The sequence below is a fragment of the Mauremys mutica genome, chromosome 1, assembly GCF_020497125.1.
Source record: "Mauremys mutica isolate MM-2020 ecotype Southern chromosome 1, ASM2049712v1, whole genome shotgun sequence".
Taxonomy (NCBI): domain Eukaryota; kingdom Metazoa; phylum Chordata; order Testudines; family Geoemydidae; genus Mauremys; species Mauremys mutica.
Window position 1 is genome coordinate 189050543 of NC_059072.1, and position 17389 is coordinate 189067931.

At 42.6% G+C, this 17389-nt stretch overlaps 1 protein-coding gene across 4 annotated transcripts in view; it reads left to right on the forward strand.

Moving 5' to 3' along the window:
- CXADR (CXADR Ig-like cell adhesion molecule) overlaps positions 1-17389 on the forward strand; it is a 53894-nt gene that overhangs the window by 11778 nt on the left and 24727 nt on the right. For 3 of the 4 annotated variants that reach the window (XM_045002173.1, XM_045002172.1, XM_045002174.1), the window contains exon 2: positions 17011-17180. In XM_045002173.1, coding sequence (XP_044858108.1) covers positions 17011-17180 — 170 coding nt within the window. Of the gene's footprint in view, positions 1-7793; positions 7813-17010; positions 17181-17389 lie in introns of those variants that run through there. The other variant, XM_045002175.1, reaches the window with a different exon arrangement.

The following is a 17389-nucleotide window of genomic DNA, read 5'->3' on the forward strand; positions in this document are numbered from 1 at the left end:
TGTCAAAACCCTTAGTGTACCTGCAGTTATATTGGCAAAACTGCACTTTGCTGGTATAGTTTTATTTTGCTTGGAGTTGAGGGCTGAGAGAGTGTAGTTGGAATAAGCTATACTGGCAAAAACATGCTTTTGACAATACAAACTGTGTCCATGCTAGGAGTGTAGTGTTGGTATAGTATACAGATATAGCTATAGTGGCAAGCTGCTCCTAATATAGACCTGACCCTAAATCTATTTTGAGAAGATGATACAGGCATAAGATGGTAAAGTGTGATGATAAACCACATGTACTACTAGCTAATGGCTGACCCACAGAATCTATTATGTCAATTAACACTCATTTGAAATGCTATTAATTCTAAAAAATTCACTGTATTCATTAGTTAGACATTCCGTAATATAAATAAGTAGAAAAACTAGCAACATTTACACTGTAAAAAGGAGACTAAAGTGGCTTTGCTTCTTGCTCTTGAAGACTAAGTTTAAGATTCAATGTAACTGAGTTGAAAATTGTGTTGGTTTGCAGATTTCCAGGTGACTGGGATACATGGGAGTAAATCAGAAGTGCTGCCGTATCACTACAGTGAGATACATTTCTAGATAAAGAACAGTGGTTTGAGGATTCTCTGTGTGGTGATCCTCTTGACTATTATTGTAGTCTTGTAAAATCCCACTTGAGCGGCACTAGTAATCTAAGTGTTTTTATATATTCAACAAGGTAAAGGTGGGTGAATGGATTGTGGGCTGGCAGAGTTGACTGTCTTGTACAGCTGAATTATTGGGTTATCTGAGAGATTTTGTCCTGATTTTTTTTTTGAGAGGGAATTGTGTGGGATAATATGACACATGCAACATGTCAGGTATAACAGAATTTAGATATGTCTATGTGACATACAAATCAACCCAGGAATACATGTTTCTAGTATCTCTTGACTATGTGATTTGAAATTACACTGGTAGTATGTGTGGTTAAATTAAATTAAATGCCCTTGTCTACAATAGACCATGTAACCCTTTGTAATTGAACTGGTGGGATAGCATCAGTGTAAATATTAGCAGTACAATGTCCACGCTAGATATGGTTTTTCAGGTGCAGGTCATCTGCAGTTCTGCCCTAAACTCTCACTAGTACCATCTGATGACAATTTATCTGCCCTTGGAGTACCTATCCCACAGATCCTGGCACAGCTGTCTGAGGCTGTGGGTTTCTGAGAGTTTCCAAAAGGCCATCTTGGAGCCAAGGGGAATGTTGAAGTCTGACCTCTTCTCCCCCTCCCCCACAATTTACTGGGAAAAATCCCATAGGTTCCCTACTGGTACCATTTCCTAGTCCTTTCTATAAAATGGAGTTAAAGGTGAAGACTTGGTTCTCCTTGCTTAACAAGAAGAGTTTTTTCTGCTGGAACTTCTGTGAAACTATTGAGGCCTCTATGAGGTGGTGGATGGAGGATGTTTTAGCACTGTCTGTAGACAGCTTGAGAAGGAAGATTAATTCTTGGAATTTGTAATTCACCAGTCATGCATTCATCATGCTTGGAGTAGACAACATTGCACTGTACTTGCAGATGGTGGTGTCAGTAGGTAGAGCATCACTTTTGCGTTTGGATCATAACTACAGACTGAGTTCTTGAAGCCTGTGATGAGCAGCAGTGTCTGCATAACTTGAGAATGAAATGGGTGTTACAGTATCTTCCTTTGTGGAATTCCAGACCTTATGGATAAGAGCTCCCCTTTGTGTGGAAAAGAGGGGCAGTTGCCCTGTGGAAGCTGGCTACCGTGGACAGTTGCTGCTTATATGGCACCATTTTGACAGTAGGAAGCCTATGATGAGTGAAGTTGGGTCATTTGTAGGGCATATAATGTGTTGAAGAGGTGTATGGTTAAGGATTTAAATAGCTGGGACTCCCAAACTGCATGAGCTATTGAATTTATGTGCACATTTTATGGCAGCCTCAAATAAATCTAAATGCATAATATTGGAAAGAGGTTCAAACTATTCAGCGGTGTTGCAAGCCTTAATGGCTCACTATGGCAGGTTCATGGATGTGTACATTGGGTGACCAGGCAGTGTACGTAATGCTAGAATTTTCAAAATGTGTTGATCTCTCAGGGGCTAGTATAGGGGAATGCTGCTCTTCCTGAACAAGTGGCATAATGGTTTTTGTGTCCCCACTGATTCCAGGTGACCAGGTATATGCATTTTTGCACTGGCTTGTAACCTTTTCCTGACTACACAAACCTGAAGAAATGCAGCTTCACTGGTATACTCAGTAGGTTGAGGATGGCAGTGGAAGAGTATGCTGTCAGGAGACTGACAGCAAGTGGTGGATGCCCAACCTGCAGTGGCTTGTTGATTGGCTAATACAGCAATTGTCATATGTCTGCTGCATTTTGCATAACATGTAAAAGCTGAGAGGAGGTTTTCACTGAGTATTGAGTCTATGCACAGCTGGAGAGACAAGCAGTTGCACCTGAGACTGTTAGTGCAGACTGCAATTGACACACTGCACAAATTAGAAATGCTCCATGTACACATTTTCAAAGTGAAAGTGTGAATTTGATTGTGGAGTCATGAAGTGAATCTGACTAGTAGCTGACAGAAGTCTCTTTATGCTGCGGTACAGCTGTTTCTGTACAAAAATATCTTCATCATTCTTTTTGTGTGTAGTTTAATGTATAATACCTAGATAACTTTACAATTGATTTATATTCTGTAAGCGAGGGAGTTGGTTTTAAATGTTCATGTCTGCAAAACTAAAAACTCAATTCTAAAACAAAGCCATGATGGTTTGGCTTCCTTGAAGCAAGCCTTTTCCAAATGATGGTTGTAAAGCTTATACACTCAAGGAGTGTCTTTGTGTGTGGAAGCCAGTGGGGAGGGGAGGGGGCTAAATGGGAACTGGCCTTTATAGAACTCTGAAATGAATAGATAGATTTTGCCCCAGTTTCCTCAGTTTTTAATATTTTGAGAAGCATGGAAAATTTCAACACAAGAGGTGACTAAAGAAGTTTACTATGTAAACCATTTTGTTACTTAACTGTGTAGCAGGCTCTAACAGGCATCCTTTATAATGTAATGTTAGACCTAATACTGAATGTCAGTCATTTGACTCTCGTGCTAATCTCTCATTTATGTATCTGAGAAACAATAATTAAATTGTGAATGCTGCTGCAAAGATCATTCTCTCAGCCTGTTGATTTTGATCCCTTGTCAAAGATCAAGTCAAGTGCTTGCTCTTTGCCACTCATTGGACTGCTGTGAGGGAATCCTGCTGCTGAATCCCAGGGAGTTTGAAGCCCCCAGAATGTGAATAATTGAGGCACTGCTGTTTCCAGGGACACTCTTGAGGTGCAGATTTTCTATCTGCCAGACTCCATTGCTCACTTGTTAAATTTTCAAATGAGCTCGTTTGTTTTCTCCTAGGCCTTCCCCTCATGCTTGGGAGGAGTTCCTCACAAACATACGAAAAACTGCCTCATTCTCCTCTTTCCAATCTCTCCTGTGGTGCTTACAAAAATTGACAATTGTTATGCTGCTTGTGTGCTGATACACTGTCTCTCATACTGAGCAATATTGTCTCATCGTTTCCTTTTACTCCCCGAACTGTCTGTACAGGTCTGTCGCATCTTACGCACATTTAACGTGCACGATTTCAGCTTTACGCGGTTGGCAAAAACAAAAAAAAGAGAAAAACAACAATTTTAATACTGTACCTGTAGTGCTGGCGATTCCGCCCGCCATTACACTCAATGTAATTTTGACTGTATGTGATTTTCACTTTACGTGCTGACTGCGGAACGTAACCCCAGCATAAGATGCAACAGACCTGTATTCATCTGTTGTCTCTTGTCTTGTATGTAGATTGTAAGCTCGTGGGGGGCGGGGAGGGGGTACATGTTTTTGTTCTGTGTGTTCAACTCCTAGCACAGTGGGGTTCAAGACCAGGGCTCCTAAGCATGATGGTAATAGAAATAATAATTAATCAGGGAGGGAAGAAGCCTAATATAATCACTCTCAAAACTCATAATTGTGACTTCAGAACTATATTTATACTGAAATTCCAGTATTTATTCTATCATTAGCTATCATCAGTGAAGCCCCATGGATGGTAACAATAGTGGAAATACTAGTATGGATTAGGACAGGTTTTAATCACTATCTCAGCTAAACAGTGATGGTAACTTTACCCTGTTTTTGGAAATTTTCCCCTTCTCTCTCTCTCTCTCTCTCACTCTCAGGGAATATCCCTTCTCCTTTCCCCTTGCTTGAGCATTTTCAGTGGGTGAGGTACAGGAGCCATTCTCTGTCTGGTGCAGTGGAGCTCAGTGGCAGAGTGAGAGCGGGGGGTTGCAGACTTTCCTTGTGGCGCTTTCCTTGGTGTAGCCACAGCTGAGCCCCTGCTACTATCTTGTGGCAGCAGTGGTGACTCCTGAAAGAGCTTCTGCATGGGATGGGGAGGGACTTGGGTGCCTGTGCCCAGTCAGCTGCATGAGCTCCCACTTCAGTTCCTCCTGCTCCTATTCATTTGAACTGTGTAGGGTGGGGTGGGATGAACTTGTGAGCTACAGAGAAGGATCCTGAGGATTGCTAGTTTGTCAGCTGTACTGTAAAACTTGTTGCAAGAGGACCTCTTCCCGTCTAAAGAGTCAGTCCTCTGTTAGGAGAATGTAGAGGATATTCTTGGTTCAAAACTCTAATTGTATGATTTCTGTAGAGTGTACCTATGTAGATAACTTAACTTCCTCTGACAGGCTACTGAAGAAATTTTATCACTTCCTCATATATTTTGTTGTTTTAATTAAAAGGTGGGAGTGATCACCAGTCAAACTATTACTCTTGAACTTAATGAAATAAGTGAGGAAAACAGACCCTTTTAAAATACAGACATTTCTCTCTATGGCTGTTTATGCTGCTTAATCCTTCCTTCTTTCTGTTCACCTTGATACATCATAAAGAACCCCTTTTCATGTCACCTCTAAAAATAAGTTGTATTACTGAATAAGTTTGCTTACACTATTGACATAGAGCTCACCACATGCTAAGAAAAATTCTATTGTCCAGTAGCTCTGGACAGCCAAAAACCTACTGTCCTCTGGATAAACTGCTACCTTACATTTAAAATCCTAGATGCTTTGATTGACAGATGTCTGACATGCCCAAAATGAAAAGTGACTTGCTTACTTTCCTTGTAAATGTCAGCAGTGACTTGCAAAATCCCATATTTCTTTTTTAATGTGTCTCAATCTCCTTAGTGGCATGGGAAACATGGAGATGAGAGGAAAATCAGGATGCATCTGGTTGAATGAGAGCAAAAAGAAAAGCCCCTAAAGTGAACTAGAGGTAGAGACATTTGGGGGATGATGGGCATTATTTTGGTATAGTGTATAGCTGGTGCCACTATTCAGTTCTTTTTATTGACACTGACTTTCCTGCTAGGGGATAGGGAGGTAGTGCCCCTTCTGTTGCCAAGATCCCGGTTTTGTTACTCTGCTTTACACGGTCTGCCTCCATTAAATTTGTGTAGATTGCTCTACTGGAATTTCAGGAGGCTTTTACTTAATTGCAGACTGACCCACACCACGTTGGATCATTTAAATGTGTCCAAATCAAATCAAACTAAACTTATCCAACATGCATCTTGAGTAGTTCTCCAGAATCTCAAAATCCTGGATATTGGAATAGATAAAGCTCTATACTTAAACTTGTTTTGTTGATAAAGCTTTTTATAACTCTGTTGGATAGTGGTTGTACAAAAGGAATTGTAATCTGTGTTTTCCTACAGTAATGAAAAGAATACAAGTGTTCTGTGCTTCTGAACTTGATAACTATGTCCCTGTGGAGCAAGGTCATCAACTACTGATGTTGCTAGGAAACCAGCTCAGGAACAAGAGCTTCAAAAATTTTCAGAACAGTTTGTGAATACAGGGATAGATACAAAAAGAATGGACTATTGGGTAAAGATTAAACTCATTTATTGTCCTTTCACTTTCAAATTTATTTTAATGATAGTCAAGCAAAGTATTTAGAAAAGGCCCTTGTTCACTTTGGAGTTACTTCCTAAGGCCCAGATTCTGCAAACACCCATGTTAACTTTACTCACCTGAGCAGTGGAGACTACTAACATGAGTAAAGCTAAGCACAAGTTAGCTGTTTGCAGGTTTTGAATCTAAATTATCTATAAATATTTTAAGTTATTAATCTTTAATCTGAGAAGAAATAACTTTTCTGACAATTGCTAAATGTAGACACAAAAATAGTACATGCTTAGCAAGTCTTTGCCACTGGAGTATGCAACTTTTTAAAGAGATTCCTGTCAGTAATCATGCTATTGACTGAAACTATTGCACCTTCTATTTATTACAGGTAGCACCCAAGATATAACAGATTAGAGGAGAACATATTTTTTTTTTTCCAGTTTCTTTACTTTGTGCATAGACACATTTTGCCACTTTCATAGTTTCTTCTGTTTGTGTTATCCTTTAATACAGCAACAAGGAAAATATTTCTTTAAAATAGGAAAACATGATTACATTTACTTTGGATTTGTATACAAAAATAAAGAGAGCCCTAGGCACCCCTGTCATAAATTGCAAAAAGAAAAGTAAAACTAACAGCCAGCAGAACTCTCCATCCACACAGACCGAACTTGCTCTATGGCTGCCCTTGCAAATAGATTTACCTTCCAGTGTGTCCTCAAAGTCAATGGACCTGGCCTATATTGGGGAGAGGGGAAGCTTGTTCCAGAACTGCAGTCCACTCACATAGAACATTCTAGCTCCCTCTGTTAAATTCAGAGGAATCCAGCTTCAGCGTCTCCACTGTTCACAAGTGTGACAGTACAGTACAAGGAAAGAGGTAGTCTCTAAGGCAGGGGTGGGCAAACTTTTTGGGGCGAGGGCCACATCTGGGGTGAGGAAATTGTATGCAGGGCTGGGGCAGGGCGGGTGGAGTGCGGGATGTGGAGGAAGGGGCTCAGGACAAGGGATTGGGGCAGAGAAGGGGTGCAGAGTGTAAGAGGGGGCTCAGGGAAGGGGGTTGGGGTACAGGAGGTGTGCGGAGTGCAGGATGGGGCTCAGGGCAGGGAGTTGGGGTGCACGGGGTGCAGGGTGCAGCAGGGAGCTCAGGGCAGGTGGTTGGAATGCACAGGAGTGCAGAAAGGGGCTCAGGGCAGGGAGTTGGGTGCAGGAGGGGTGCGAGGTACAGGCAGAGGGCTTAGGGCAGGAAGTTGGGGGGCGGGGGGCAGGAGGGGTTTGAGCTCCAGCCCGGTGCCGCTTACCTAAAGTGGCTCCGGGGTGGCAGTGGCGCACACCAGGGCCAGGGCAGGCTCCCTGCATGCCTGCCCTGTCCCTACGCCACTCCAGGAAGTGCTGCGGCCCCTGGGTGGGGGGCGGGGCAGAGGGCTCTGCGTGCGCACATGGAGCCCTTTGCCTCCCGGACCGGGGGCTGCTTCTGAGAGCAGCGCCGGGCCCGCAGCACCACCAGGGGTAATCCCGTGGGCCGGATCCAAAGCCCTGAAGGGCCGGATCCGGCCCGCGGGCCATAGTTTGCCCATCCCTGCTCTAAGGGCTGGCCTACACTACAGCTGTAATTTGACCTAAAAGTTATGCTATTTCAGTTATGTAAGCTACATAACTGAAGTTGACGTAACTTAGGTCCCGCGCTGTGTTCATGGGAGACGTTGTACCACTGACTTACCTTATTCTTCTCAGGGAACTGGAGTACAGAAGTCGACAAGAGAGCGCTCTGCCGTCGACTTAGCAGATCTGCTAAATTAACATTGCTGCATCGATTGCAGGAGTGCTGATCTAGTTGTAAGTATAGACATGGCCTAAGTAAGGTCACAAACTCTAGAGCTTCATAGGTCAAAACCACTTCAGTTCAGTCCAGAAAACCAATAGGCAGCCAATGTAGATCGCAGAAGAAAAGTGTCATGTGCTGCCATTGAGAATCACCACTTATTATAAACAGGCCATTATATTCTGCACCAATTTAAAATTCCAGGTTGAGGATATTGCAATAATCCAATATGTAACAAAACCCACAAAAATTGACATAGGGACCTCGGTGGCAAACGAAGTAAAAAACTTTTTACCTCAACTTTTTACAGAATAATGAGCTTGCAAATTGTGTGTATTGGAAAGCCTTGTTCATAGCTGAGTTTGTACAGCATTAGATGCATTTTAGAAATAATTTGTGCTAGTAATTTTATGATGATCTCTGCACAGTAATACTTTGCCATTTAGAGCTGCTACTTTTCTTTAGTTTGCAGGTTTGTTGTAGCAGTGTTGGATATTAGAGAGACAAGGTGGGTGAAGTAGTATTTTTTTTTTTATTGGGCCGACTTCTGTTCATGAAAAAGACAAGCTTTTGAGTTTACATAGTGTTGTTTACACTTACCAGAATACTCAATTATTGGATTATTGCGCAGCCTCAAAATACTCTCACCAACATCATACAGCTCCTGTGCAGTAGTGCTTTTTACAAGTTGCCATAAGCCATATCTGATGTGTACTAGGCTCCTGGTGGATCTGTTTTGTTTCATGCTGAGCAGGAATTTAGGAATGCCACTGACTGGGAGAAGTTTTATAGTGTGATACTGGCATTGTAATCCCTCAGCAATCAGCAAAAAGAGTTTGTGGAAGTTAACTTGTAAATCTCAGTTTTTAGCATTCATGCTGACCTTTAAGACTTTCAAATAGATATAGATAATCTTCTTTGGTAGCACAACTCGGTAAAACATGTATTGGAAAAACTCTTTTTGCCTACCAAGATTTAAATTAAGGGATTGGTTTATATCCTACACAATTCTTTAAAAAGTATATATTTTCTGCTACTGTAGTAGTCAGTTCAAAAAAATCTACCTTATTACCCACAATAGTTGCATACCCTGAAGTAAAAAGAACGAGGAGTACTTGTGGCACCTTAGAGACTAATTCATTTATTTGAGCATAAGCTTTTGTGGGCCGAAACCCACTTCATTGGATGTATGCAGTGGAAAATACAGTAGGCACACACACACACACACACACACACACACACACACACACACACACACACACACACACACACACACACACACACACACACACACACACACACACACACACACACACACACACACACACACACACACACACACACACCATGAAAAAAGCCCACCTTAACTGATTCCTCTCATTATAGTTAGTATGGCAACACCCATTTTTTCATGTCCTCTGCGTGTATATATATATTCCCACTGTATTTTCCACTGCATGCATCCGATGAAGTGGGTTTTAGCCCACAAAAGCTTATGCTCAAATAAATTTGTTAGTCTCTAAGGGTACGTCCATACTACCCGCCCGGGTTGGCGGGTAGCGATCGACTCCGGAACTCCACCACCGCGAACGGCGGTGGCAGAGTCGACGGGGGAGCCGCGGACTTCGATCCCGCGCCGTGAGGACGGGTAAGTACTTCGAACTAAGGTACTTCGAGTTCAGCTATGCTATTCGCGTAGCTGAACTTGCGTACCTTAGTTCGAACCCCCCCGCTAGTGTAGACCAGGCCTAAGGTGCCACAAGTTCTCCTCGTTCTTTTTGCTGATACAGACAAACCGGCTACCACTCTGAAACCTGATACCCTGAAGTGTAAGCAGCAATATTATCTCATCTCTTCTTTTCTTGCCCAAGCACTCCAAACCTACCAAATGTAAGAATTCTTAGACGTTTTCCAGGGAAATTAAATTAAATATAGCTATGTAAATAGAATGCTTAAATGCAGCCATAGCTTTATTTCTTTTCCACTTGTTTTATTTTCACATTCTTTCCCTCAGTTTACCTTTCTCCTTTTTCTTTTTCTTTTTTTCTTTTTGTGGATTCATCTTCCTTGCCCTCTCAAATTCTCACTAATATTAAGTTTGGATTTCTTTAGTACTAGCCAAAGCAGTCTTTTCCTATCTGTTTCTTCCCTACTGCATCTTTGCCAATTGTTTTCACTAATTCCCTAGTTGCTGCTTGTTTGTTACTACTGCTCCTTTCTCCCTTGTGTGTATTCTTTTTGCTTTCTCTGACCCTTCTAAATTAGGTTGTCTCACTGGTAAGGTAGTTTTCAATAATAGATGTCCTAAAAATTTACTAGGCCTTATGCACCTAACTAATGTACATTTCAAACCTTGTCCTTCAGCACTTGATATTTAGAGCCTCTAAAATAAAATGGAGATGATAGTGAATTGGTCCATTGGAATTGAGTTTCTCTTTTAAAAAGAAAACAAATAATTTGAATTAAAGGTTACCTACAGAAGGGGAAAAATAGCCTGTGTTCTTTATCCTGTTTCTTTAAAATGCATAAAGAGAGCTGGGACAGATTTCTTTGAATTTTTTTATTAAGAGTATCAGGTCCTAATTTCCCTGGTTTTGGTGGAAGACTATTGGTACAAGTTTGTGCTTAGACAAGGCTTTAGTACAGGGATCGGCAACCTTTGGCACGCAGTCCACCAGGGTAAGCCCCTTGGCAGGCTGGGCCAGTTTGTTTACCTGCCCGTCCGCAGGTTCGGCCGATCGCAACTCCCACCAGCCGCAGTTCTCTGCTCCAGGCCAATGGGGGCTGTGGGAAGTGGCGCGGGCCGAGGGATGTGCTGGCTGCCACTTTCCGCCACCCCAAGTGGCCTGGAGTAGCGACCCGCAGCCAGTGGGAGCCACTGTCAGACGAACCCGCGGACACGGCAGGTAAACACACCGGCCCAGACTGACAGAGGCTTTCCCTGAACAAGTGGCAGCCTGACTTTGAGAAGTACTGCCCTATACTAGAGAGTTTACAGTGGCGCTGCACCGCAGTAAGCTCTCTAGTGTAGCCGCTTTAAGGCAACGGGCAGAGAACTCCTCTGTCATCTTAATTACCCCATAGCAACATAATTTAGGTCAACGTAAGCTGTATTGTAGCCATAGCCTAAGGGCAGGTCTACACTATGGCGGGGATCGATGCTCTTAGATCAATCCACTGGCGGTTGATTTAGCGGGTCTAGTGAAGACCTGCCAAATTGACTGCAGATCACTCTCCAGTCGACCCTTGTACTCTACCCTGACGAGAAGAGTAAGGTAAGTCAACGGGAGATTTTCTCCCGTCGACCCTCCTTGGTGTAGACCCCATGGTAACTTGACCTAGGTACATCGACTCCAGCTATGATATTCACAAGTAGCCTAAGAAGTGAACCTCTGAAAGGATGACCAGGAAATAGTAATTTACATTAGTAATGTGAACAGGACATGAATTTTAATGACGGTCCCTTTGAAGTAGCCTTGCCTCTTCCTGCCCTGCCTTCCCTTCCATCATCAGCCTGTAGTGTTTCTTGAAAAATTGTTTGGTGTTATATTATTGGTTATTTTTACTTTAAAATGAAAGCCAAAGACTCTAACTTCACTAACACTGTATTCACTAACTTAAAACACAGTTTTAAAATCAAATACCAGAAAACTATTTTTGCTTTATTTACCTGTCAGCACAAGGTTCTGTTTCTCTGGTACAGTTGATGTCAACAGCCTAGGCCCTAGGCAGTGCGAGAAATGTAGGTCTAGTACACTTGCTGAGAATATGACTGTATGGAAATCCCACTAGTGTTATGATTGCTTCAGCTGCACTGGTGGTAGCTTGGGTGGGACAAGTGTAGGGAAGAGTGTAGCAGATTCTAAAAATTTTACCACTGTCAACTAAATGTGCTTGGTGATCAAAAATGCTGGAAGTAGCAAGAGCCTTGCCTACTTTATAGCTCCTACTCAGGCTTTCACTGATCCAACTGAATCAGTGGTTGCACTAATGGGAGATTTCTTAAAATTAGAGACCTAATTGTGTTAGAAGTGCTGAACCCTTAATTCTAGTCTTCGTGGTTTAAAAGCTTTTTGGTTTGTAAAAGAAAAATCTTCAGACATTTCAGTTAATTTTCTGCTTTCTCCCTTTACCTGTGTTGTCTTACTAGTCATATTGCATCAGGAGAACATCTTCACTTTCAGTTACTAGGAAGTGGGCCATTAATTCACTATATCAGTTGAATTCACTTTAGCATGAAGTCTGTATTAGAGCAATAACTCTGCTGTAGTTAAGGTTAAGAACATCTTTCTGTTTAGAACCCAATTCCTCTAAGTGCTCTAAAATCTACACCAATTACTTGGATTGCCTCATGGGAGTGTGAGGTTCAGTAAGGTGCTGTGCTCTTGTGACCCCTACATTACTGATCTCTAGATTCTCTTTGCCCCTCTTATATTATCCAAAGTTTATTGTCTCTGTTTCAAAAGCCAGGAACCTTCCTGGGGTTCAGACTCTGTCCCCTGGCAAGATTGTTTAACAGTCTTCTTCCCTGCTTGTCTAGTTTAATGGCTTTATTTACTTTATATGCAAATGTATTTCTGTTGTCCTCTGTGTAAATGTGTAAATACACATTCATTTGTCTCGGGCAGGCTGGGTTCTTGCTCTGCCTCCCAAACACATTTTAAGAACATATTTCAAGCACACATCTATAACTTTTTGTATACAGTCTGTACATACATAACACACTGATTTTCAGGACCAGCATATCAACAGTTTACATATGATACCTTACATGACACCATTATGATGTATGTTGGGGCACTGTGTGTGTCAGGCCTGATGAGATATGGGGGCCCTTTGCCAGCTGGCATTGAGGGACTCACAGACCTCCCCCCCCCCCAGTAGTAATATCTAAAAAGTTAATCGTTGTGGAAGGATTCTTGTATGTTGAACAAAGTGCACAATGGCTTTTTTCTCAAGTGCTATTCAAGCTGTAATTGAAATAATTCTTAAAAGATCTTTTGAATCTTGTATTGCTATGTAGAATAATTGTAGTTTTAACAAGTCCTTTACTGCTATGTGATCTCTGATAGATGGGTTTGTGCTTATTTTCTCTTGGCTGTATTTATTGGCTGAGACTGGAGAAAATGTAGTAACAAGCAGCCAGAAACTGGATGGGGCTATAGAAATTCAGTCTGCATCTCTGTTATATAATAAACTCCGAGTAGTTTTAAAATGCACTTTAAAAAAATAGTATGGGAACTTTGATTCCTACATACCTCTTCTTCATGCTTCCCATGGATGGTAATTCTGGGCTCTGTTGGTTAGAGTTGGATTTAGCTGGAAGGCAGACCTGGGGATGTCTTATTATTCTCTCTCACTGAGGTGATGGTAGGAGAAAGGGAGAGGGGTCAAGGGAGAAGGACAGCTTTAGTAGACTGATACATAGGGTATGTCTACACTATGGGATTACTCCGATTTTACAGAAATCAGTTTTTGGAAACTAATTGTATAAAGTCGAGTACATGCGGCCACAGTAACCACATTAATTCGGTGGTGTGCATCCATAGTACCAAGGCTAGCGTCGACTTCCGGAGCGTTGCACTGTGGGTAGCTATCCCATAGTTCCAGCAGTCTCCCCCGCCTATTGGAATTCTGGGTTGAGATCCCAATGCCTGATGGGGCAAAAAACATTGTCGCGGGTGGGTTCTGGGTACATGTCGTCAGGCCCCCTTCCCCTCCCTCCCTCTCTCTGTGAAAGCAACGGCAGACAACTGTTTTGCATCTTTTTTCCTGGGTTACCTGTGCGGACGCCATACCATGGCAAGCATGGAGCCCGCTCAGCTCAACGCAGCAGCCATAAACATTGTAAACACCTCGCGCATTATCGTGCACTTTATGCTGAACCAGAACCTGCAAAACCAGGCGAGGAGGAGGCGGCAGCGCGGTGATGACAGTGATGAGGACATGGACACAGAAGTCTCTCAAACCACGGGCCCCGGCGCGTTGGAGATCATGCTGGTAATGGGGCAGGTTCTAGCCATTGAACGCCAATTTTGGGCCCAGGAAAGAAGCACAGACTGGTGGGACCGCATAGTGTTGCAGGTGTGGAACGATTCTCAGTGGCTGCGAAACTTTCACATGCGTAAGGGCACTTTCATGGAACTTTGTGACTTGCTTTCCACTGCCCTGAAACGCCAGAATACCACGATGAGAGCAGCCCTCACAGTTGAGAAGAGAGTGGCGATAGCCCTGTGGAAGCTTGCAATGCCAGACAGCTACCGGTCAGTTGGGAATAAATTTGGAGTGGGCAAATCTACTGTGGGCGCTGCTGTGATGCAAATAGCCAAAGCAATCATTGAGCTGCTGCTACCAAAGGTTGTGACTCTGGGACATGTGCAGGCCATATCGGATGGCTTTGCTGCAATGGGATTCCCTAACTGTGGTGGGGCAATAGATAGAACCTATATCCGTATCTTGGCATCGGAGCACCAAGGCAGCCAGTACATAAACCTCAAGGGGTACTTTTCAATGCTGCTGCCAGCACTGGTGGATCACAAGGGACGTTTCACCAACATCAACATGGGATGTTAGGGAAAGGTTCATGACGCTCGCATCTTCAGGAACACTAATCTGTTTAAACGGCTGCAGCAAGGCATTTACTTCCCGGACCAGAAAATAACTGTTGGGGATGTTGAAATGCCTATAGTTATCCTTGGGGACCCCGCCTACCCCTTGATGCCATGGCTCATGAAGCCGTACACAGGCAGCCTGGACAGTAGTCAGGAGCTGTTCAACTATAGGCTGAGCAAGTGCAGAATGGTGGTAGAATGTGCATTTGGACGTTTAAAAGCTCGCTGGCACACTTTACTGACTTGCTCAGACCTCAGCCAAACCAATATTCCCATTGTTATTGCTGCTTGCTGTGTGCTCCACAATCTCCGTGAGAGTAAGGGGGAGATATTTATGACGCGGTGGGAGATTGAGGCAAATTGCCTGGCCACTGATTACGCGCAGCCAGACACCAGGGCAGTTAGAAGAGCACACCAGGAAGTGCTGGGCATCAGAGAAGCTTTGAAAACCAGTTTAATGACTGACCAGGCTATGATGTGAGAGTTCTGTTTGTTTCTCCTTGATGTATACCTGCCCTCTTGATTGACTCATCCCTGTAAGCCGCCCACCCTCCCCCCTTCGATCACAGCTTGCTTTCAAAGGAAATAAAGTCACTATTGTTTAAAATCCATGTATTCTTTATTAATTGATTATAAAAATAGGGAGAGAACTGACAAGGTAGCCCAGGTGGTGTGGGAAGAGGGAAGGAAGCAAAAGGCCACTTCAAAACTTGTTGCATGACAGCCTTCTGCTTGGGCTGTCCACTGGAGTAGAGTGGCAGGGTGCACAGAGCCCTTTCCCCCACTCCGTTCTTGGGCATCTGGGTGAGGAGGCTATGGACCATGGGGAAGGCGGTTATACAGGGGCTGCAGCGGCACTCTGTGATCCTGCTTCCGTTCCTGAAGCTCCACCAGATGCCGGGGCATGTCTGTTTGATCCCACAGTAGCTGCAGCGTTGCATCCTGCCTCCTCTGATCTTCTTGCTGCCACCTCTCATCTCGAGCGTCCCTCCTGGCCTCACATTCATCCCTCCTGGCCTCACGTTTGTTGGACACTTTCCTGTACTGTGATACTGTGTCCTTCCACTCAATCAAATAAGCTCTTTCACTGCGGGTCGATTGCATGATTTCAGAGAAAATTTCATCTTGCGTGCGTTTTTTTCCGCCACCTTATCTGAGATAGCCTTCGGAATGGAGGAGGGAGGCTTGAAAAACTTGCAGCTGCGGGAGGGGAAAAAACGGGGAGAAGTATTTAAAAAGATACATTTTACAGAACAATGTGTGTACTCTTTCATGGTGAACAACACTATTCATATTACATAGCACATGATTTCAGTACAAGGTCGCATTTTGCATCTTAATATTGTACAGTATTTAGTTTTACTACTTCAGATAAGAAATTACCATTTTAAAGCACTTAACCTACTAGTCTATCACAAATGTTGACTTTCAGCAAGATGTTCACACCCAACAATAGATTCAAAACATCAAATACCTTTCTAGTTCATCTCACAGTTTACACAGTGAAATGTTCCTTTTGGAACATTTCCTGATTGCTAAACAAATACTGTGTGATTCTGCTATAAAAAACATGACAGATGAACACATGTTGTAGATTTAAGATTGTAATATATTATGGAAAGATAGCTTCCGGTCGCTTATGTAAATCTTCTTTGACAATCCTGTTTGGTCATTGTATAGTTTCTTTCTTCTTTTGAAGCATTGGATTGAGCAGAATCTGTCGCTTGGAAACATATTCTTCTTTGAGCATACCATGCAAATGAGGATTATGCTGATTTTTCCAGGAGGAGATCAGGCAGAAAAGGCTGACACAAAAATTAAATCTGAAAACTCAGTAGGATTTTTGGAAAAGATTAACCCACCCATTCTTTAAAGCAAAATGATCCTTATGTTTCAAGAACAAGTAATTTAACGTCAAGATTTCACAACTGTCCTGTCAGACTTAACTGACCTTAGCAGTATGCTATATGTCCTTATCTATACCAGAGAGGTAGCATTAGGATTGTGGTATGCATTTACTGTTGTGAAAAGTCACTGTTAACTAAAACTCTTTATGATATGTATGGTTTTTATAGGACTTACGTTGCATAAAACTAGGGTGTGTTTGTGTAGGAGATGGAAAATGAGGAAGGGTGTAGCTTTTCCTGATTCAAGTGACTATTTATAGGACTCCCAGGTTGAACTGATTAACATTATATCCAGTTTACTTCATTGTTCAATAACAGAGTATGGTACAGGGTTTGTTGGGTAAGCGCTGCTAAAAATGTCCGACTAGACAATTTCAGTTCTGTACACTTAACCATGTATTATGGCCAAGATTTTCCAAAGTGAGTGCCTGACGTTAGGCATCTGTATAAGCAGGCTGACTTTCAAAGATGCTGAGCTCCAAGCAGTTCCTGTTTCAGTGAAGGGAGCTATTGGGTGCTCAGCACTTTGGATAATTGGGCAACTTATTTGGTATCCACTTTTGAAAATCTTGGCCTATGTCTAATGGAAAGTTTATCATAAAAGTTGAATGTTTATCCATAGATTTGAATTATTGTTTGTTGAATTAGTAGAGGTTTAACACTTGTTATAGCACCACTTTTTTTTTTTCCCTAGGTCTAACAAAAGGCCTAAAGATAACGTCAACTAACCAGCCTATGGTTGAAAAAGCGCAAGGAGAGAAAGTTACATTGCCATGTACATTCACTGTCGCACAAGAAGATCAAGGCCCACTAGATGTTGAATGGGTCTTAATACCAACAGATAATCAAAAGAAGGAACAAACAGTGAGTATAGAGACAGCTTTTTAGAGACCTTTTAATTCCTAGCTGTTGTAAGAGCTCTGAATGTTGAAGCTTTCTGCCCATAAAGAACCTCTTGCTCTCTGAATTTTGTCTCTTTCAAGTCAGGGAACTTGTGGTCTTGCACGTCTGTGAAGCACCATGCACAGGAATAGTAAACAATGAATGCCAGTTATATAAACATCATTAAGATC